The sequence below is a fragment of the Excalfactoria chinensis genome, chromosome 1, assembly GCF_039878825.1.
Source record: "Excalfactoria chinensis isolate bCotChi1 chromosome 1, bCotChi1.hap2, whole genome shotgun sequence".
In the NCBI taxonomy this organism is placed as follows: Eukaryota; Metazoa; Chordata; class Aves; order Galliformes; family Phasianidae; genus Excalfactoria; species Excalfactoria chinensis.
The window spans coordinates 13,781,902-13,805,322 of NC_092825.1; the positions used below are offsets into that span (position 1 = coordinate 13,781,902).

Consider the following 23,421-nt stretch of genomic DNA (forward strand, 5'->3'; position numbering starts at 1 on the left):
GATACCCTCCAGAGATATCAGATGTTCCTTGTAAATGAATTGCTGGACTTAGTGATTGCTGGAAGCACGTTTAGGCTGTGCCAGGGGACTGCTTGGAGCTCGTTCCACTGCCGAGCCTTTCCTAGCTCTCTGTGGCTGATAGTTTTATTCTGAGAAAGCAAATGTACTCCTCCACTTTCCTGTAAAGGCCTTTCTCTTATTTGTATGCTGTCTCCATCACTTTAATTGTAATTAGTTGAAAAACCAGTGTGAAAGACACAAGAGGAATATCCCTAATGGTGGAATGTGTTAGAAAACGCACTTCTGTATTACAAAGGGCTGTTTGGGTGCTCTTTTCCTTGGTGCGTTCTGCTGCAATTTGAAAAAAGATTAAATACATTTTTCTTTCTTTTTTTGTGTGAATCTTCTGTGTGTTTTTGTGTTGTATGTGGATTGCTCTGTTAATAGTAGGAGAAGGCAACGGTGTGTCCCAGGAGCTTTGCCCCAGGAACCAGGCTCTCGTGCAGGGAGGTTGTTGTAAACATGCACTGTAATGAAAGATCTTCTGAGCACCAGAATATCTTATTAACCAATCTGTATTCCTCACGTGGGCTTTGGGAGGCCCCAGCAGCTCTGTCAGCTGGCCTTGGTGCTGTGGGCAGGATGGACTGGAGGAGACGGTTGCTCAGCTTCAGCAGAAATGTGAATCTGTGCATGCAGTGCTAGCATTTCTTATAAAAGTTTTATAAAAATCTATAAATCATTGCTGGATGCCGCTGTTGGGTCTAATAATGAAATGGGGAAACTAATTTCTGTGGGTTCCGTGGAAGTGACTGTGGATTTCTTGGTGGATGTGGACCACTGAAGCATGCTCTGCTCTCTGTGTGTCACTGAACTTATTCTCTTAGGCTTGTGGTTGTGTGCGTGTTTGTCTTCCCATGGGCACATCTCTTGTACAAGTAGCTCATTGAGAGCCGGTGCTTAATTAATAGGAGATGCTACCAGTAGCACGAGAGAATAAAAGGCGGCTGTGCTTTAGCCTCAGTCTTTGCCTACTGATGTCATTGGAGCTTTGAGTGCATTATGGGGGTGGTTTTAAACTCCAGAGAAGTCAAGAAAGAATTCATTCTAAATAACAATAATAATAACAGTGATGCTTAGCTTTGTGTTTTCTTGAGGGTGAAAACCATGTTGTAGCTCTATAAAAATAATAAAAAAGATGTAGTATCTCTTTCAGTTTCCTAAATGTAATCTAATTTATTCTTGTAGGTGTAGCATCTATGACAGTGCCTGTGTACATCGCAGAAGTTGCTCCACCACACTTAAGAGGCAGATTAGTCACCATTAACACCCTGTTCATCACTGGAGGGCAGTTTTTTGCAAGCGTCGTGGATGGACTGTTCAGCTACCTCGTGAAGGATGGATGGAGGTATGTGAGTCTGCTTCGCTAAAAGCAAAATGTGGTTATGGTTTGGGCAAGGCTAGATTTCATTTATATGAAAGAACTTTTAGTGGCTGACAGCTATCATCATAGACTTCACATGTAAAGTGGTAGAGCTGCATACTGAAGTGGAGTTTTAATAATTAACTCTTGCCAAATGATATACATAAAACCTCCGCTCAGACCGTACTCACAATATGTTTAGGTTTTCTGATTTCACAAAACTTTAAAATGGATGAGCAATGCATTGCATATGATGAATATGCATCAGCAAGCTTGAACTATCATCGTGATGTTTATGAAAGTAGCTTGCCTTTTGCATTTAGAATAATTACATGCTGATTTTTCAAAAGGCACATTCCCTGTAACTGATACGACTTGCAGAGAATAGAGGTGTGTATTGAATGCACTTAATTTGAGCAGTGGTAATCTAATCAGAACGGAAGTTACAGATATTGTAGAGTAATTTTTAACTATAAATTTTTGATTGTGTGCAGTTTATGAATCACTTTTACTCTACTTTCTGCATATTTTGTTCTTCCTGTAGACATTACTAAGACTTTCTGGACTGCTCCTACCTTCTTTATGGTGATGTGTCATTTGAGAGAGTTTAGTCTTTTCTGAAGCTCGGTAATTCAGTTGCGGTGCTGATGTGAAAAAATTATTAACAGAAATGTGTAGGAGCAATAACTCAGACAACACATTCCAGCTTTTGGAAACTTGTGCTTTTATTTGCTTTTATTTTATTATTATATTTGCTTTTCTATTGAAACTCTTGGGAAAAGTGTGTGTGCTGTTGTAGGCTCTTCATTTCCTGTTGCTGCAGCCTGGAACCTTTCTGACATTTGAAAATCCTACTATGAAGTATTTTCTCACCCTATCTCCCCCAAAAGCTTGCAATATAAATATTATTACATCCACTAACTTTCAATGGAATTGAGTAAGGATCACTAGGTGAAGTTTTAAGCTAGAGACAGCTCATATGGCACTTGGTATACAGAGGCTGGTCTTTCTTTAATATGTAAAGAAATATGCATTAAAATAAAAAGTTATTGCTTTCAGAGTGAATGCACAGTTTATTCTGTGTATGTCTGAAGATCCAAGAACGTTGAGGATTTTTACTTTCTGCTCATATGATTCCTTCCTTTGCCTCTTATGTAAAAAGATGTCACATTCTGACCTTAAGAAAAAATGTGACGTCATGCTGATTTTATTTAATAGAGTCGATCCTAGCTCTGCTTTTTGCTTTCCGGTGGAAATAGAAATAGCATTTCACATTTTCACATGAAGCTTTTGATGTCCTTTTCATTGCAAAAGCAGCTGCAGGCTCCCTCAGTCTGTGCCTCCAGTTATAGAGAACAGAGAAACGACTTCACTGAAAGAAAAATTCAGGGGATTGCTAATCCCTTTCTGAAGTTAATGAAATATGTTCAATTTTTAGAAAGGGTAAATGGCATGCAGTAATGCATGGCTAGGTAAAATAAATGGGAGTATTTGACAACCAATAGCGATTATCCAGTAGCTACATTATTCATTTAAAATGACTATTAGCCTAAGTAATTTGCTAATATAAAAGCTCCCTATGCATGGGGCTGGGTGGTGAGGAATGGACAGCAAAGATATTTATTTAGAAAGGAGCTCTGAGTCACCGTTACAGTTTCAGGTGTTTGTGCACTTCCTTTTTAGGCAGATATCTTGATTTCAGTTTACCTCAGAGGTTAGAGATTCTGCTGGGAAAAGTGTTTGTGGATACAAATGTTTTTTTTGTTTGCTTTTATTTTTGTATCAGTGAGCTGAAGCTTGCAAGCTAAGGATGTGTTTGTAATCTGTGTGTCAGTAAGTACTACCATATAGGAAGAAAAATATTGCTAACAAAATATCCAACAAATCTTGATCTTATTTGAGCTGTATTTTTGTGTAATTGTTCAGATAAATCATGAGCCAGCTATGTGCCCTCACAGCCCAGAAAGCCAACTGTATCCTTGGTTGCATCAAAAGCAGCATGGCCAGCAGGGGGAGGGAGGTGATTCTGCCCCTCTGACCATAAAGTTCATTTCTTTTCAACCCCCCTGCTATCTGCAGGGTCACCAACCAGCAGACCAGGCTGCCCAGAGCCACATCCAGCCTGGCCTTGGATGCCTCCATTGATGGGGCATCCACAGCTTCCTTGGGCAGCCTGTTCCAGTGTGTCACCACCCTCTGAGTGAAAAACTTCCTCCTAATATCTAACCTGATATTAGATATCTAATATCTCCTCTGATTTGGGCAGAAACAAGCTATGCTAATGCTGAGCTATCCAAGGAGTTGCAGCTGCAGTGCTGGAGCGGTGGGTATGGGATTGCATACTTCTCTGTCCTCAGCTAGTTGGCTGCAACCTGAGACTGCAGAGCAGAGTACAGATGGGCCTTCACTTAGAAAGAGTGTCCAGCGTGCACCTGTGGGGAGTTCACGGATGTTCACTCCTGAGTTACTGCATAAAAGGGGAATTGTAGCAAACGAAAACAAACATTGAACCTGACAAGTTAGTTTTATAAAACACTGCTAACTCATCGTAATAGTGTTGCAGCAATAAGTTTCAGAAGGACAAATGTTACTGCTGATTTACTAAATTTCATGCTGGGTTTTTTCAGGTCTGCCGGACTTCTGACTTCAGAAACAAAGTCTTATTCTCTGTATAGGAAAGAACTCTATTAGATTTCTGAAAGCTGGCTTACAGCACACAATGTCCAAAATTGCTTGCTTTTACTAGATTGGTTCTATCAAACCTGCTTGGTCTGAAAATTGCAAGGGCTCATGAACTTAGAGCGGACGTATGCTCCTATGTGAATATTTTCCTTCTGGCCAGCTCCTTGTACTCTGCTTTGACCAGAAACATGTCATTGGAAACTGCCTTTAGTGACCGAACACTTTCTCTGTGCTTCTTTTTTGTCTTCTCTGTGATAAACAACCCACCAGTATCCAGTGGTAAATTAACAGCCTGGATCTTGCTTTTTTTTCTTTCATTATTTCTTTTTGCCTCTTAAAATAATTGCAGGCATGCAACTGCTCAGTTCTGGAGGTTCTGCTGCATTTAAAAGCTTTGGAGGAGCAGACATGGGGTCATATGAGTACCAAGGACTAAATCTGTATACTTAGATGTGCTAAAAGATCCTGTTGCTTGCAGTTTGTCAAAGCACGGCAGTTGTGCTTTTAATTTCTATGTTTTTGGACTACTCTTCATTTGAAATAGAAGAGGCTCTCTAAATACCACACTAATCATGGACATTGAATATACTATTTATTGAGCTTCAGCAGTGTATATATATTGATGTGATTCTGTATGCAGCTTCCAAAACACTGTTTGTGGAGAAGGAGGGGCATAGGAAGAAATGAGGACACAGATGAATGAGACCATTAGTGAATGAGGAATGAGAACATTAGTGACACTTGTTAGATATGCTGGCTGAAGTCTGCTCAGCAATTAATCCTTCCACAGTGTTTGCATTTGGAATTTATTTTCTTCCTGCTTTCATTTTTTATTTTTTTTACTTAAGATGAGCTATGCCATTCTGAAAATGAGAGACTTGTTAGGAGTTTTATTTCTAGACCAAGATGTAATTATATAACCTTTGGAAAATGTTGTCAGGTTAAGGAGGAACTTGAGAGCTCAGCTTGGTGAGGACTGGCCTGCATCCAGGGGTGGCCATCTTCTTTACCTTTTGTGTGTTGTATTTCTTTCCCTTTCTCCATTTTGCTGCCCTGTTGCTTGTGTGTCTTTTTCCACTTTCACCCGAAATGCATTTGGACTTGTTGAATACATGTGGTTTGTTGCCCTGAAATGAGGTTTCCATTAACGATCTTGCACTCTTGCATGCTCTATTAGCAATCCCATTGTATAGCCAACTTTATAGAAACATCCATGCGAGAGAACTTGGAACTGTCAGTGTGAAAGTGTGCACAGTGAGAGAAGCTAGAGGAAAAATTTGCTCATCTCTCTGATTTCCTGACTGATCCCTTTGTGTGAACCCATTTATGAGTACAGACTACCCCGATATTCAGTCTGAAGACTGTTTTCTGGAGGTAGTAGAACAGTTATAAGCAGTGATGTGAAACCCGTGTTGTTTGCAGTGATGTACAGATGATGCCAACACCGTCTAAAGGCTTTAGTAGAAGCCAAAATAATCTTTCAACACAAACTGTTTATCAGATGTAGGGAAAAAGTCAGATTTAAAAAGCAGAATGTTGTTATGCTCTATTTTGTAATACTTGTTATTGTTTTTAGTGTTTCATTGAAGGAATGTGAGGATCAGAACATGTGGAGTGTGAGGATCAGAACCATCTATGACAGATGGAGATATGCTTATCTTCCACGGTCTTTGGCCTCACTTCAGTTGGAGCAAGTCCTGTTGTGTGTGAGCGCTGTACAGGTGGCAGTGCTGGCTGCTGGAGGGGCAGCTCCTGCAGCAGTGATTCTGGCATTAATGCTGTGTACAGTGAAATCCCTCTGGGCACTTAAAATGCTGTTTTAATTTAAAACAACACTGCATCTGGCTGAACATTTAAGAGCAGACTATCTAAAAGATCAAGTGTAAGTGGATGCAATGCTGGTTAAATGAACTTTTCTCAGTGTTTCTGTCTACAATCAGAAATAGCCATTTCCTTACACAAGAGGCTTATTCCCCGGCTGTGTGTGTCTGTGTGCACATTCTTGCTGACCAAATTAAGCAATTATGGTTGGCTGCTTTTGGTATGTCTTTTTTATTATGCGTGTAAAAAAATGAGCAGGATTTCAGCCTCACTGTTGTCATCAGCAGTACACATCTACTCTGTACACCTTTGCTTTCTTTTTCTATTCATTCTTTTCTTATCTCTTCACAGAAGGGATATCAGTTTCCAAACTACTGGCATGTTTCAGGGTGTTCATTGAGTCTGAGTTAGTGTCCTCTGGACAGGCAGCTGTTGGGTGACTGACAGCAGAATATTCAGAACATCCTGAGGTATACTGGAATAGAAAGCAAAGGTCTTTTTTCTGTGGTGCTTTCAGAGTAGGGTTCTTGCCTGATTAATATCTGACAATAATGAATACAAAGGAATGAGGTTTGGTTTGTAAATTACAGCCTGAGTTGCTGTAAGCCTGTCTTCTCACAGCACTCTTGTAGGTAAACGTGAGAAATTTGTTTATTTCTTTATTTCCAGGTACATGTTGGGGCTGTCAGCTGTGCCGGCAGTTATACAATTCTTTGGTTTCCTGTTTCTCCCTGAAAGCCCCCGCTGGCTGATTCAGAAAGGCCAGACTCAGAGAGCACGGAGGATCCTGTCTCAGATGCGTGGCAACCAGGCAATCGATGAGGAGTATGACAGTATCAAAAACAACATTGAAGAAGAAGAAAAAGAAGTTGGAGCAGGTAAGCTGAATGAATGCTTGTTGGCATCTCTGTCAGTCACTGAAGAGATGAAATGAGAAGAAATGTTCACGTCATAGCCTATGGGAGCCTGATGGTTTGCTTTTCGTGATAGTTCTGCTGTTTAATGTACCTCATGTACTGGTAACTTCAGAGTCGAATAGATGTTGCTGTGATACTATAGTTTTAAACTTAGTTCTTGTTTCTGAAGTGAGGAAGAAGGAAAGTTCTGTAAGATTACAAGTTATGCTAGCTAGAGTTGGGTGAGAACTGCACTCAAAAAGTAACACATTTTAAGAAAGCACATCTTGAAGAGTGGAAATAAAATGGTTTGGTTTCTCTCTTCAAAGAAAAAGATCTAACAACCATTAAGGTGAGAAAGCATTCTGTATGCCTGCGTTATCCAGAGTCTGTGTTGGGGCTGATCATAATTCCAGCTAAGCAGTTTCAGAAAGATTTACAAAATTAGTTATGTAATATAGAAATAACTTTTCAGTAAGGACAGCTTCTGAAGCTTTCTTAGTCTGCCCAATAGAATGCAGCATCTAAATCAAAAACTTCTATACTGTTTTTGTATCCTTGTGGTATAATTACTCAAAACTTTGTGTGCGTGTAGATATGTATTATAAAGCAAGATTACCATTCCATTGACTATCTTCTTGACTACTAAATAATTTCTCTTAGCTTTGTGCTGAAGTAAGGTAGGAATCTTCATTATGTCTCTAAAGTGAGATTCACCCGACTTCTTGCTTCTGCAAATGTTGTTGGTGTGGTACTATAATTTCTCACAGGATGTGGAAAGAAATATGCAATGCATTTTACAGCTGTACCAACTGAGGTTCTGTATCTGATAGTATCCAATATCATTGCCTCCTTGAGTTTAACTTTGGAGCTAACAATAGAAGGTCAGGTATCTTGAAGAAGTTACTGCATTCTAGTGAAAGGATTTTCAAAATGTTCATCACAGATTTGTGGCAGGGCTGGATTTGTTCCTCCCATTATTTTTCAGGCTTTTGGACATTTTTTTTCTTTGTTTTTTTAGCAGTGGAAAGAATCATAGAATCATAGAATCATAGAATTATCCAGGTTGGAAAAGACCTTGAAGATCATCAAGTCCAACCGCAGCCTAACCAGTACCCCATCTCTAAGAAAAAAAAAAAAAAACCAAAAAAAAAAACAAAAAAAAAAAAACCAACCTCTGCTAAATCATATCCCTGAGTACCACATCCAAACGGCTCTTAAACACATCCAGGGATGGCGATTCAACCACCTCCCTGGGGAGCCCATTCCAGTACCTAACCACCCTTTCTGTAAAGAAGTTCTTCCTTTGAATTGTTTTGACGAAGAAGTTCCTTTGAATTGTTTTGACAAAAAGCTGAAGTGGGCATTCTTAGAACTGCTTGGGTGTAAGAGTCTTGTGCCAAGGTTCTCAATCCTAATTAGTCATTGGACTGTTTGACTCCATGGAGAGCCACCATATTAATGTTTATCAGCTTTGCAGAAATATAAGAGGCAGGTGTTTGGCTGGTTCAGTCCCTTGTTTTTAATGGCTGGGCTATACAGCACAGCCTTGTTTCTCTCTTTTAAATCTTTTTTGTCTTTTTGCTGCTGCTTCGCAGTTTATACATTAAATGTGTTGTTTTAAGATTGTGGTAGGACTGACTCCAACTCGGTCCTTTTTGCAACTGGATCTTGGACTAGCACACAACTTATGGGGCTTCCTGAGTTTCTTGATTATTATTTTTCTTTTTCCCAAAGAAAAAATAATTGTCAAGCGTGTTCTCGTGGAAAAGCTTGCTTACGGGGAAATTTTCCTCTCGGATAATCAACAGCTTCAGAGCTGCCACCAAATAGCGGAGTAGGGTTGTGAATACCTGCTTACCCACTTGTTGTAAATGCTTAGCAAATAGGCATGATGTAGTTACGGTCACTTGGTTTTGATTGCAACTTAGTTGTAATTGCTCTTCATCCCATTTAACTCATACTCCTGGTTGTTCTAAAACCATTTCTTGTGTCAGCATCAAAACGTGTTAGTTGTTTTACCTTTCTGGGACTTGTAGGTGGTATTTAAAAGTGACATTATATTATAATTATCTTCATTTCTTGAGTTGCCTAAATATTCAGTCTTGAATTTGGAATGCATGGTACAAGAGCCAGCTTCCCGTTCGTATGTGGAATTCAATGAAAGACAACTTTGCAAATCAAAAATCATCCCGCTTGCTTTTAGGTAATAGTGCCATTTCCTTTTTTGAAAAAGAGCAGATGTTCTTCATTAACTGATGCATAAACATCTTTTCCAGTTCTTCAGGGCATCATTTTCTAAGTGGGAATAAGCCTGTATCCAACTCTACAAGGGAGTAACAGGGTGCAGCTGGAACATATTCTCCTAGTTCCACCTAAAATCTGACTTTTGTAGCTGTTTCATCAGCTATTCTTGTCGCTGAGCTAATGAATCACGGGAGAACTTCATCTTTGTTGCTTAAGCTACTTTTAAGAAGGTTTAATATTAATGTCTGTCATAACACCAGAGAGGTTCATTGCAGTTTCTTTATGGTCATCAAGCAGCTCCTGTCTGGAAAGCAGTAAAAATGCCTTAAGCAGTAACCTCTGCTTTAGAAGTACCAGTGTGGGGTACCTGTTTGGTGATTGATTCACGCCTCTTTCTCCTTTCCAATACATTCAACCAAATCACCACTGCTGAGACTGCTTAGCAGCTTAGATTGTAGCATTTTCAGATTGTGACAAACACTTTCCACCTTAGCGGTTATACAAACGACAATTTTCTAGCAGTCGTGAATATGACTTTTGCATGCTCTGTTCTCTACCCCCAGAGGAACCTGTGGTGTTGTAAGGTCCGTGACTGTTTTCTGCGTCACAGCTCATGTTTTGAGAACAAAGGAGGAAGGCACTGTGTTGGCAGTAATGTCACAAAACCAATTAGGTCAAGTCCAGATCATCAGCATCTCTTAACATCATCTTCTCAGATGACAGTGCTGTAGCGCAAAGAGATCTGGTGATAGGAGTATCAAGGGTAGGAGGGTTACGGAGGGAGAACTTAGTAAGGAGAGAGCTCCCTGAGAGTGGGGGAAACAGCTGTTTTTAAGTGATATGTGCCATTCCCCTTTAAACAGGCTGCAGATCTTGCAAATTCCCCATGCTTGGCTCGTGAAGTCTGAAGGGGAGGGAAGAGAGTAGGAAATAGGCAGAAGTGGTTGGACCCAGGAAAGCACCAACAATACAGTTGACTCTTTCCTCTAATTAGATAAACATTGCTGCTGAGGTTCTGTGCTGCATGTTAGTGGAGAGCCAGCAATCAGATTGTAGCGTTGCATTTCAGCACTGCTACAGTAGCTTAAATATGAAGGTGCAGATGAAGTAACTTGTGCTGCTAAATGAATTAGAGTGGGATTTGTAATCTTAATTCTCTAGCAGCCACGTTAGAGTGACTTTACAGTAACAGAAGATCTACATACCATTGTGAAAGTTTTATGGGCTGCCAGTGTATTGGTAAATTCAAACCTGAAGGAAATCATGCTACTGTTCAATAGGGAAATTGGGGATTGATAGTTAATTTCCTAAATGTTTAACAGATCTCCAGTATTCAAAGAAAAACATGGGAAATTGTCATTTTTCTAATGATCCTTTTGGATGAAAGTACCTGCAAGTTGCACAGCTTTTCCACATGCTCCTCTTGTGCCTGTACCGAGCTGGGCTGTGCCGGGATACCCCATATTTCATGCAAAATCAGTGGTGGTGAATATCGTACTAACACAATGTCGGACAAAATAAACATAATTTGTATTAAGATTAGATATATATATCTGTGTAAATAAAATAGGTATAGTCATGGATCATAGTTACACTAGGAGAGCAGTGTAGTCTCCCCCAGTCCTATTTATTCCACATTTTTCTGACCTTTGAATTGCTTTTGAGACTCTTGAACCTCTCCGCTATGACTTTGGATAGACATCTTATAGACTGCTTTTATGCACATATATGTGTGTCCATTTCTGATCATGTAGATGTTTTTATTTGCATGTCATGCTTTGTAATTCTGACCATGTGAAGAGTGTGCTTGGCTTAGCAGTGCATGGAACCATGCTGCTTCTGTTGAAATACACTGAGTGGTTTAGAAAATGCATAATTGCACTGCAGAATCATTAAACCTTCCCTTCTGTGTCTGTACCAGGATGTTTTGTAATGGCTGTTGCTTCTGGATGAGGTATTTCCTTGTGTTTCCGGTAATTCTTTGTTTAAAAAAAGACCCAAACTTATAGACTAAGGACTATAAACTTATAGACTTTATTTTGAGAACAACATATCCATGCTGTTCTTTAAATCCTATAAGCTTCACACACTTTCAGCTTCTCTCACTTTCCTGCTTTGCTGAATTTACTGTCTGGTCGGTGAGTCAGTCTGCTCTTTCAGGTTTTGTATTTCCCTGCAGGAGATGAATGTGTTATGATTTAAAAGAAAAATCACCTCATTACCATTAATTTTCAGCTTATAACTTTACCAATTAACTGTCAGCTCAAATAGGATATTGTCAGGGAAGATCGCCTTCCCAGATACAGTATATTTATATTTCTTGCAACTTTTCTGCTTAAGAAATATTTTAACTTATCAGTATTTTTGCCTATGGCTTTGACTGCAACCATTTGACATATATCTCCCTAGGGAGATGCTGGAAGTTTTCAGTCCTTTCATTATTAATCATAATACTCCCCTTGCTTCTGGGAGTCCTTTTTATCCTATGCAATTGCCTGACATGCCTGGAAATCAAAAAGATACAGACATACTCATTATTGGACATCAGCTGGAATCTTATTTAATGAAAGTTGGTAATACTGTTATGCTGTGCAAGGACTGTGCAAATCTCTGAACCTTTTCTGTTGTAGGCACTCTAATCCTTGTTTGGAATGAATCCCTCTTTCATGAGATTGAGTGGCTGTTGTTACCTGTAACCAAGAAACTGGGTTAAAATCTTTCAGGCAAAAGAAAAGAGATGCACGAAAGATTTGTCCAAGAAAAGCCCAAAACTGTCTACCAGGACAGGACAGGACATCCTGGTCCTTCACAGCGTGACTATCCAGCAGGTCTGCCCCCAGCCTGGTGCATGGGGATATTCTTCTGGTGCAGCCTTCTGCAAACTGAGCAAGCAATAGTGAATGTATGAATTGCTATACTAAACAATTGATAGAGATAGATCAAAAGCATTTTTGGTTCTCTTTTTTTATTATCCTTAAAACCTTCTAAAAGGCCAACATAAGCTTTGAAAAATAGGGTCTGCTAAAAAAAAAACATAACATTTTTTTCTATCACATCTAAAAATAAAACAACTGTATGTCCAAAATAAGTTCTTATTCCCGTTACCTGAGAGCAGCCTGCAGGTTGCAGATACAGCCAGGAGTTTATGAATGTCAGTGTACTTTAAGGGACCCTGGGGCTACAGTGTTTACCTGGCAGGATGTTGGGAATGGGCCTTCCTTCAGCAGCTCATGGCCAAAACCAATCCCTTCATCTTCCACCACAGTTTCCAACATATCTACATAAATTGAATGTTTATCTGGAAATGGGGATTCGTTGCCTCTCTGAAGAAGATCTACTTTAGAGTAGGCTGCTTCAGGTCATCGTTGTGAACCAAATTCTTCTTTACGTAAGGTCTGGACACATTTTGTTTAGGGTAGTCCCAAAGGACAGAGGAAAGTGAAACTCCATAAAAAGCATAGGGAACCATTAGGAGGCAAGAGGGACTTTGTGTTGGAGCTGCTTTTCTCTTTGTTGCTTTGTTTGTTGTTTAACTCATTTCAGATTCACTCTGAAGTTTATGTAAAAACTAAGGAAAGACTTCAGAGTGGGACTTTCCACTGGCGGCATTGTTAGCTTTGTCTTGATCTGAAGCCTATAGAAAATTAGAGCCAGAAGTATGGAAAATAAATCTTTGTTTTCATCTCTATTTATTGGAAAATAAAATCACACATAACAATGTTGTTCTAAGCCATATGACATTATTCACAGATCAAAGGTGAATTTGCTGACATTTTGGTGGTGTTCGGTGCTGCTCGTAGAGTATCTGTGGATGCTGCTTCAAATCCAAATGCGTTGCTGGGCATCCTCCCTAGGATTTGTTTAGGAACAGGTTCCAATTTAGGATCAAGTATATTGTTGAGGAACTAGAACAGATTTGTTAAGAGCTGGAATTTCAGAAGAAGCAGTAGTTAGTGATATAATTTGACTGGTTATTAAAAATATGCTTTAAAATAGAATAAACTTCAACCAGCATTTGTAGTTACATTTACAGGAGTTCCTTCCCAGTTGGTCAAGGTGAAAAATACAAAAATCAGGGTGCACAAACTAAGCTTGACTTTAACAAAGCTGCATGGGAAGGTTCCTGAAGGAAGTGGATTTGAGAGGCTCTCCTTGCTTTGCTGGGAACAGAAAATGCGTTGAATGTCCTGGATATGCTCCTGTGAGAGATGGACACGTGCTGCATTAACAGCAGAACTTAAGAGCTTGGGTTATTTAAGAAACAAAAACATGAAAAAATTCTTCACTGTTTCCCTGCCGGATCTGGCATCTGGACTGAATATGGACTTGTAAGCGGGATGCTCCCACTTGATTTGCCTGCCTTCATGCAGCAGGGATTCAGACAAAACATACTGTGTGGTGTGAAAATGTTAGTGGGCATGGAGGAAAACTTTTTTTAAGCTGCTGGGGAATAATTTTAACACCTACTGAGCTGATTTGTTACTTAACCGTTTGAGCAGTTTTTTGTCCAGTAGTTAAGAAAGAATTTTCTTGCATTATTGATAATTCTGTTTGATGGTTAAGAATTTTTATGAGGGCTGAACCAATTCAGAATTGTTTTTCATTATTAAATCTTCATTTTTTTTGGTCCTCAAAAATTTGGGATTTTGCTTCCGTTTTTGGTACCTTGAGCTGTGGTGATGCTCATCAGCTGTGCAGCATTGTGTTTGCCTCCATTCAGAAACAAGATACCAGGAAGGAGCTTCTCCCTGTACTATTTCAGTCCTGAATAGGAAGGGTTAGCAGCACCTTTTCCTTTTGTCATCTGAATAAACGAGTCCGTGGGCTCACTCTTGTCATGTGCCATTTTTGGAAGGAAGTGCTTTCTAGGAAGTTTATTGTTCTATCAGAGCTTTTTGTATTCCAGTGTAAGACCGATCTCCTGGAAAATGTCAGTATAGATGAGGGGTTTTATGTTGCTGAAGTGTGTGTGCTGGATAACTACTGCTAGTGATTTACAAATGAAGAAATGATTACATGATTTTTTCCCATATTGAGGATTCTTTTAGTGACAGAATCTCTGAATGCTAATATTTAACATCATCAAGCCTAGCACATTATTAATTTTCCCCTCTCCTGCTGCAGTTCTTGTAGAACTACGAAGAGAATGCTAACGGTTTGAGCTGCTGAATTGCTTATAATTACCTAGCTATGTTTAAACAAACATGCTGCATGTAAATTCTGCCTTTTGGTTATGCAGTGGCAGTTAGCACTGCAGGTTATGAAGCAGGCACCTTGCTGTAAAGCAGGAGAGCCTCAACCTGCTGGCAGCACTACCGGTTTCTGTGGGACACAATGCTGATGGCTGGGATGGTATCTTTGGCCCCAGAGGAACTGGGTTGGGAGGGCTGCCTTGCACAGACACCTTGTGGAGCAGCACTGCAGGGCGGAAAGAAGATTGTAGGTCTTTCTTTTGATACCTAAGCTGTGTCAATATACTTCTATCCATACATATTTTCAGAGCGCTGAAAACCTTTCATTTCTGCATGCATTCTTCATGACAATAGTGGCTATAAAGTGAACAAAAATACAGTTTTCTTGGCATATTTTGACCTGTTTGTCATCATGTACTCAAAATGGAAAGGTTTCACTGCAAATATTGAATCTAATGGTGCACAACTGCTCTAAACATTAAATTGTTATTGAAGCAGAAGTCTTGTAAAGTATGCTTGAAATTGGATTGGTTTAAGAGCATAAGTAATTCTCAAGTAATTTTGTACTTTTGTGATGCTATAAAGTGGATTGCACTGATTTCATTTCATTTGAATGTACGTGTATAAATATCTTACATAACACAGAGTACATGTAATTTCATTGTAGTTGAGGTGGATGTAGCTCACTTAGATAATGCAAGTATGGATATAGAGGAATAAATTATAACATTTTCTGTAGCTTGTGATATGGAAAGTAGACTATTGTCTCTGAGCCAGTAGACTTCCTTTTTAGTTAAAGCAAACATACGTTTCTATGGCAATAAAAGCAAATTTAAAATGTAGGTGTTTCTGACTGTTGCTAGTCTAAAATAAAAGTGACAGTTGCAGAATAGTTCATTTCATAGCCAAAGGAAAATAAGATTTCTGTTAAGGAAAAATAGCCCTATGCTTAATTTAAAGAAATTTGGAACTATAAGCTCTTTCTGGTTTTTATTACTTCCCCCTTTAATTTCTCCTTCCTTCTTTTCACTGTCTAGGAAAAATGAGACTCTACATACAAATGCTAAGATTTAAACTTCAATGCTGATTTCTGTTACCTTTGCGTCTTTTATGTATGCTGGGATTTAAAGTGTTTTAAGCAGTGATTATGTTTAGTAGCTCCCAGAGACAAGAGGCATAAGAGTCTTTTAAAAGAAGATAAATTAAAGCAGTATTTACCAGCACCAAATTGGAGGGATGGGTAGGGGATAACAGGTTGCAAATAAATACCTTTGAATTTAGTGAAGAGTGTTTATCCTACTCTAATTGCAGTGTGGGATAACAATGAAGAGGTCTGAGACACCATTTTGTCTCCAGATTGGATTGTTTAGAGCTTGACATGCCTAAAAGCCCTTGGAAGCAAGTTTCCAGAGGATTGATCCATTACAGATTACCCAAATAGCACCTATTCACGAATGAGCAGCCTCAAATTAATCATCATGCCCCCATCTGTCACAGCTGGTATCCGTCAAGCTGTTTAATTTTTGGTTTCTAAGTCTTCTTAAAATCCGTAGGACAAATATTTGTTTTTCAAAGGACAGAGCGCAGACAGTCTTTCATATTGGAGATGATGTTTGAAGTCAAAATTTGCTATTATTTAAGCGTACATAAAAACCACATGATGTCTTGCTGGTCACTCATACACCAATTTGTTGTGCCATACCCCTGGCAGACACTGACCTTGACAAACACCAGAAATGTTGGTGTGCTCTTGGCAGGATGGGGACATGTGACACCAACCTGAGGCTGAAACTGGATCATTGATCTAAGAGACTTCATGAAATCTTTGGCAACAACAGGCAAGATTTTCTTAGTTGTGACCTTGAGAATACTTAACATGTAAACAGCGACTTAAATTTTGTAGAGTATCTGGTTCTTGTTTCTTTCACTGCAGTGGATGATCATTTGATTGTCCTTGGTAATTCATTTAATTAGTGCTAACTACTTGGTGTCAAAGACAGTGTATGTAGTGAAAATACAGTGAATGTCATGAAAACATGTAGTTGTGACTTAAAGAAAGAGCTTTAGGTATCTGGGCTGTCAGTAGACCATGAATCTGTTGGCACTTTATTAGAGGAATCTGCCCAGTTTTATATAAATGTGTATAAATATAACAGATTATGGCTGGTGAATAATGTGGTACGTCCAGAAGTAATATACGTACTGCAGTGCTGCATAATGATACTGTTTTAAAATATCCCTTGACATAAAGTGTTTGTTTATGTAAATCCTTGAGATAAACAAAAATGATGCATTTGAAAATGTAGCTTAAATTTATTCTATATTTGAATGCATGTATAGCCCAACCCGGCAGCTTTATGAAGGAGTTGTGGTGTTGGGTGGGGTTTTTTTTTTGTTAGTTATTTTGAGGCAAATAACTTGTGTTTTACAAATTTGAGAAGTCGTTGCTTAGTTTAGCATTCTGTTCTCATCCAAGAAACTTTCCCCACCATCTGCAGCCGGTCGTCTTTTGTGCTCTGTGAGCCCCAGCTCCGGGTACAAATAGCTGCTCTGTGTAGTTCTCGGACTGACCCCAGAAATGTGCTTGCTGGAGGTCACGGTGTTCCCCCTACAGGTGTCCATAAAAATGTGAACTCCGGAGAACCTTCATGGATGCAGCCGCAGTTTCTTAGGTTTCTTCAACAATTTATGCTGGGCACACTAGGCAGTAGTACATTGCAAAAATACTTTAAAATAAGGACTTCTAAAGTGCTCTGAGTTGGTTCTTTTTTTCCTTCTTATCTGTTAAAAGTATTTAGAATCCAATGAGAGTTGTTCTGAAATGTAGTTTTTAATAAGATTACACTCTTCTGCCCTGCTGATAAGCTTTTATTCCTTTCTTCTCTAGCTCTAGCAGAGAGAAATTAACCTGCAAAAACTCTTACATGCCTTCCAAATTTTTGATAGGAACCTCATGGAGAGCTGTCTTCAATTTTAGTGAGCAGTTTCCAAGCAATTTTCATTTATTGTGACTTTGATAATTTAAAGCAATCCTCTCTTCCCTCCATGGCTCTTTAAATGTATTAATTTTGTCTGATAATAACATTTCTCCTCCGTGTTCTCAGTGATTGCAGATTTGAATATTGGTTTATGCTGGTGTCAGTGTTAGACCTAATTTTTGCTTACGTTTAGCAATGATGATACTGAGACATAAATGTTATATTAGACAGATTGGTAGCCAGTTCTGATTGTAGTATTTCAGCTAGATTTCCAATAACCATTGGAAACTGCTAATCAATTTTGGGCTAACCCTGCACAACATCTGACTCAGATGTGTAGTATTTTGTTGCCATGGTGATGAGCACAGTTGTTTTTTCAAGATTCCTTCCAGCAGCTTACAATAATTGAAATGGCTACAATGAGAAAAATATCATCTACAACCTGAGCTCCATGGAGGGCATAAACCTTCAGTGACATAACTGTTTTTACTGTAGGTTGACGTTAGGGCCTGAGTTGTAGCTATATGTCACCTAAATTTTACCTGTAGGTTAAGCTTGGACTTTTTGTGCTGTTTTGTTTTGTTGTTGTTCTTTTTCCTTTTTTTTTGTCCACTGATTCATTCTTCTACGTTGAACTTAAGAAATAGACTGTATGAGTTGTGTATATTTGTTGTATTCCTTAGTAAAAATGTTCAGTGTCTGAACTACACCTGTGGTTACGCATCAGCAAACGTCTTGAGTCGTGTGGTAAAACAGCTTGTAACTTCAGGTTAGTGGTGAGCATGAGAATCAGAACATTTTGCTTTTCTTTGTATTTTTTAAACAAAACAACACAACTGAAGAAAATAAAACCCCAACAACACAAGTAAACAAACTAAAATTCCATCTACTGCTGACCTGTAAAGATTTCAATGTGTTCTTCTCTGTTGGGAAGCACAGCGTGGAACAAAACTCCATGAAAGCTCAAGGGAACTCCTTTCTACTCCTTTCCTCCATTTGAATTGTTTTGGGCAAGGACACACAAAATGTGCTGGAAATAAAGGCTTCAGTTCTTCAGTTCCTCCCGTAGCTCTCCCACTATGAAGGTTTTGGAACTGCAGTACTCAAGGTCAGCCCACCGTTGCTCTGAGTAAATGGTTGGGGTGGTCTGATGGAATTTCTGGTAGAACTGAGAATAGACTCAAGGTATCGAGTGCTTTTACAACTACATCTTTCTGAGGCACAATATAGTTCCCGTTCTGCATCCACCACCTGTGAAATGTGCTTCTGCTGTTTACTGTTCAGTTTGTTACTTGGCATCTTCTAGTGATAATAAACCCGCTGCTAGAGGATTATTCTTGTCTCGTTTGCTAGAGGTATGTATGGACCCAAGTGACTGCAGACAGATGGTTGCGCAATCTTTTTAATTACCAAAATACAAGTGTTGGTAACACCAAAAGAACATTCAGTGGTAATATTAGAAGAGCATGCAGAAGCAAAGAGGAACGTTCACACACTGGTGGGAATGAAATAATTAAATTGTTTATAGTTCTCCTGGCTTGTTTATTCATGTAGTACCATGAAACCTATCGTGATTCAAGAGCAGCAAATAGCAAATGTCTTAAGGAGGAGTAGAAGAGCATGAACATATATGATACTTTATCAAATACCAAATACTCTTCCAATTTCTGATCATTTCAGGTTTATCGTCCATGAAATTGGTCTCCCCATGCATGGCTTTATTATGTTGTGCATAGTTAAACTTTAACCGTAGATTAACCATAGAGTGAAATGTAAATGATGGTTTAAATTCTGTTGCTTTTTGTTCTAATCTGAGTTTTCTTTGAGCTTTTCATCAGATGCTCTCACGCGTTTAGATGTGTGGGCTTTGTGTGTGGGCTTTTTTGGTTTAGGTTTATTTGTTATTGTTTTTCTGACAGGAACTAAATGTTCTGAAAGTTTACAAAAACCTAATTCAGTTTTCTGAACTGAACAGTTTAGGATTTGGCTGCTGTTCGTTGATGAAGTTCTTTAGCCTTTTACAGAAAAGGCAGTTGTTGTTTCTCAGGTTTTCTACCTGGTTTAGGAAATGTCCATACATAGAAGGTGCGCGCCTCCTGATTTCTAACTAGCTTAATTTTCAATCCCTAAATGTAATGAAGTTCTACTATTACTCCTTTGCAGAGAGAGAAAAATCATGGGGTTTGCCTTGATTTGCAGGTGCAAAGCAACGAGTATGATGCTGTAGAACAGGAACCGTTACAGAAATCTTCTTGACTGGTGCACTCACCAAGCTTGGAGAGGTGTCTTGCTTTTTCTCCTGATCTTTTTAGAAACCCAGCACCATCACCTGAACTTGTTCCTGTGGTCTTATGCAAGCTGAGCTGCTGTGTACAGACACAGTGACCCTCTCACAGACTCTTTAAAAAATGATGCTAAGCAACACAAACAAAAACCTTGGAAATTGTCACCAAAAAAATTGAACCAGGTGGTAAACCAGGGCAGCGCATCCCCAAAGACAGGTGTGGACAGACAGTCCTCGTGCATTACATCTTGCCTGATTCAAAGGCAGAACATCCATCTGTATGAGCTAGAGCTTTCACTAGAGCTTTCTAGGCCCTGCAGCAGCCACAAATTGATCCCTGAGGCTTTTTTTTGAAGTATGGACCTCCTGAAAGATGAGCTCTGAGCAGTGCTTGTTCTCCTAAAGCTTCTTGTTGGTTCTTATTTTCTTCATTTTCTTAACCTGTTTTTATTACTTGAGATCTGCTATTGTCTTTTGATTTCCCTAATTCTTATAATACCTTATGGGGATAGATGCTTCTTGTTTTTTCTATTATAACGCTGTTTCAATAGCAGTGGCTAATGAATTGGTATCCAGCAGGAATACTTAGGAAAAATTGAACTGAGACTTGCTGCTCACAGCTGCAGGTTTTGCAGTACTTGAGGGAAATCAAGATTGAAATTTTGGCCATGTTTACTTTTGGTCTGTCAGCTCGCTTTAAATGAACTTTCTTTTCTTTTATAGCCTGTTTACTGAAGTTGTCACATCCGGAAAGATACAGTGTCTTGCGAAGAAAATGGAAGAAAATAACCTAAACTTTGCCTAAATGACAGCAAGAAGCAGCGGTTGTCTCTGGGGTTAGGGTGTCTGTTTCCTACTTTGTGATGCTGTTATTCCACCAGGTGGCATTTTCAGTAGTTTCCATGTATGTAGTGCATTTGAGTGTGACACAGCAGTTCCTCTCAGCACTATCCCACATGGAGCTCACGTACTTTCCAAAGAATCTGTTAGGATGCTTTGTCCATGTGCTGAACGTCACCACACTGGGATGAAAAACAAAGCTGGGCTGGTATAGCCACAGCAGAAACTTCCCCAGTAATTCTGAGAATCTCAAATATCAGTGGGAACAACCAGACTGGGAAAAAGATCCACAAGAAAGAAAGAGGGAAGTGCTTTCTTGTCAGATCTGGGCTTGTGCAAAACCTTAGACTTGGTCCCGCACCGCATCCTTATCTCTAAATTAGAAATATATGGATTTGACGTTTGGGCTATAAGGTGGCTGAGGAATTATGGATGGTCACAGCCAGAGGGTTGTGTCAAAGAGGATGCTGGTCATTGCAGCTGTTTCGTTTTTGAATATAAGAACGGTTCTTTTAAAACGTGTCCTTCAGACTATTTCTTCTGTTTTATATGTACAGCATGAAGCGCACTTTAAGGTGCAGTTGAAATATTTGTGAAGTTGGTTCTGAAAAGTCTTACATTATTCACGTTTCCTCTGATTTCAAACCACTAACATCATTGTTCTCAAGGAAAGAATGAACAAGCAAAAACTAAGTAAGCACTTGTTCTACTGTTATTAACTGCAAAGTAGTTGTCGTGCTGTAACTCATTTGGTTTTTTCTGCACTTTGGTATCTTCAGGTTTTTGAGACTTTCATCCTGTCTGATACCAAATGTGAAAGGCAAAAGCTGTCGCTATCGGTGCCAGATTAATGAGTTTATTATCTCTTAAAATATTTCTTTCCGAGATTGTAAAATAAGGAGAGATGTTGGAGATCCAGATGTAAGAAATTAGAGTGTGTGCTGTTTCCAGTTGGTCCTTCTGATGGGATGTCACTCGGGAGTCTGTGTTACCAACAAGCTTGCATTATAAAGTAAATACATGGATTTGGGGAGGAACAGAGTACAAGTAGTGTGTGGTGCTAGGAGGTCTGTTAGGGGACCTGGCTTACGGTATGAAATCAGGTAACAGACTGTGCACAGTGTTCTGTAGAGCTTTGTGGAAGGTTGAATGACACCTTGTGCAGAGAAAGTGCCCCTTTGGTGTACGCTGCTGATCTGGAATGGTTACTTGAATATTGATGTCACTTTCCTACTCAGGACTGTGTGTTGTTGCTGTTGTTGTGTCACATCAGCTGCTTTTGAGAGCTTCTCCCTGCCCAAAGCCCGGGAAGATGCGTGTCACGTAGGTGACATTTCTGATCATTGCATTTGTCCACTGAGAGTAGGAAAGCTTCCCATTTCAAATCAGTGCCATGGCAATGCCATCTATCAAGATGTGAATTGTAAGGCAAAATACTGCTCTTCTCCATCACAGGATTGAGTTGCTGTCCTTTACTGCAGAAAGCCAGAGTAAAAAAAATCACTATTCCTGTATTGTAGCAGTGAGGTGATGTTGCTTTAATTTCTTCTACTTTTAGGCTCATGGGTTCTTTTACAGGGTGAGTTATCTGATGAATCACCTTTGGTAAGGGCAGCATGTGCCGATCCCTGTGCTGGGATGTGTGTGGGTTCACGCCTCTGGGTCTGTTCTCTGACAAGCTGCTTCCCTCCAGCTCCTTCTGTAGGGACTGTGGCTAATTTTTGATAGGAGATTGTGGTGTTTCTTCAGAGGCTGGCTGGGTGCCCCAAAATACCTGTTGGGTGCGCCGTGATGCGTTTTCAGGGGAGGGGAGAGGTCTGTTGCATTTCTGGGGCACTCGTGAGCTTTTTCTCCTAAGCCCCACAGCTGCAGACAGCAGTAAATTGCTTTCTTTAAAACTACCTCTTTGAGAAGCTGTGTTGTTTTTTCCTTTGGTAAGCAATAGCTAAAGTCACAACCCCAGTTTTCTGCTTTCCTTCTTCCCAACTTCCTCCTGCCTCTTACTCAGCTTCTTTATGAGTCTTAGGATTTTTTCTTAACGCTGCAAAGTTTGGTTTGACATCAGAAAAAATGGAAAAGCGTGCTGTATTCTTCCACTGATCACAAAGATCCTTCCCTGTGGGCTCCCCCTGTGACCAGTGCTCAGCTGGAGGGGATGGTAATGGACAGGTGTGGGTCTGCCCGAGGAAGTGGCACTGTTGAAAAGCAGAATGTCAGGAGCAATTTGTGTGTGATGTACAATGTAAAATACAAAACCTGCTTATTCAACCTTTCCATATCCCTGCGGACAGATTTATTTTAAAATCCTGTGTTTTCTTCCCTTTGGTTATCCTGAAAATCCAGTAGACAAGCAGAGGGCTTAGGACACGGCCATCTGTCAAAGCCTGCCTTTCCTGTGCCCCTGCACCACCAGCACATTCATTTTCTATTATTACTTAGTTTGTGTAGTAAAAACATGCCCGGCCATACTGGAGGCAGTAAAACTTTGGAATTCTGCTGTAAAAAAACAAACAAACAAAAAACCCACCATTTATTCTGGAAAAAAACACCTTTTGTTTCTTGCCAAAAACTATTAATGATAACAGACTTGGTTGACTCTCAGGTTTCAGGTTGACCTTGCAAAAAGGAGGGCAAGGAGAGAGGAAGAAGTCTCAAGCCCATAGGCAGCAGCGTAATGTATTTCACTGAGTTAGCATTACAAAATGCTGAGTTAATTTTGTCCTATACTTCTTTAAAATTAATTTTGAATAAACCCTAACAGTTTGTAGGATCAGCTTATTCCCTTGTTTTATGCAGAACCATTCCAGTTGCTGTCAACTACTAAAAGATGCGCTGACTGCAGCTACATTTGCATTTAGGCTGGAACAGTGGTGTAGCTCTGCAGTGAGTCTCTGCTCATCACCTGCCATTGCTCCACACAGTGTTTGTCCAGATCACCCAGCAGTGTTAGTGCCCATGGAATAAAGAAATGCCTTCAGTGGAAACAAAACCAGAGGTCTGCTCCAGGGATGCCCTCAGTGTTCTGTGACCGTCATGGAGAACCGAAGGCTCAAACCAA

At 39.6% G+C, this 23,421-nt stretch overlaps 1 protein-coding gene across 1 annotated transcript in view; it reads left to right on the top strand.

Moving 5' to 3' along the window:
* SLC2A13 (solute carrier family 2 member 13) overlaps positions 1-23,421 on the top strand; it is a 130,659-nt gene that overhangs the window by 28,279 nt on the left and 78,959 nt on the right. Inside the window, exons 2-3 of the mRNA XM_072329313.1 lie at positions 1,249-1,408; positions 6,596-6,804. Of these exons, the coding sequence (XP_072185414.1) occupies positions 1,249-1,408; positions 6,596-6,804 (369 nt within the window). The remainder of the gene's footprint in view (positions 1-1,248; positions 1,409-6,595; positions 6,805-23,421) is intronic.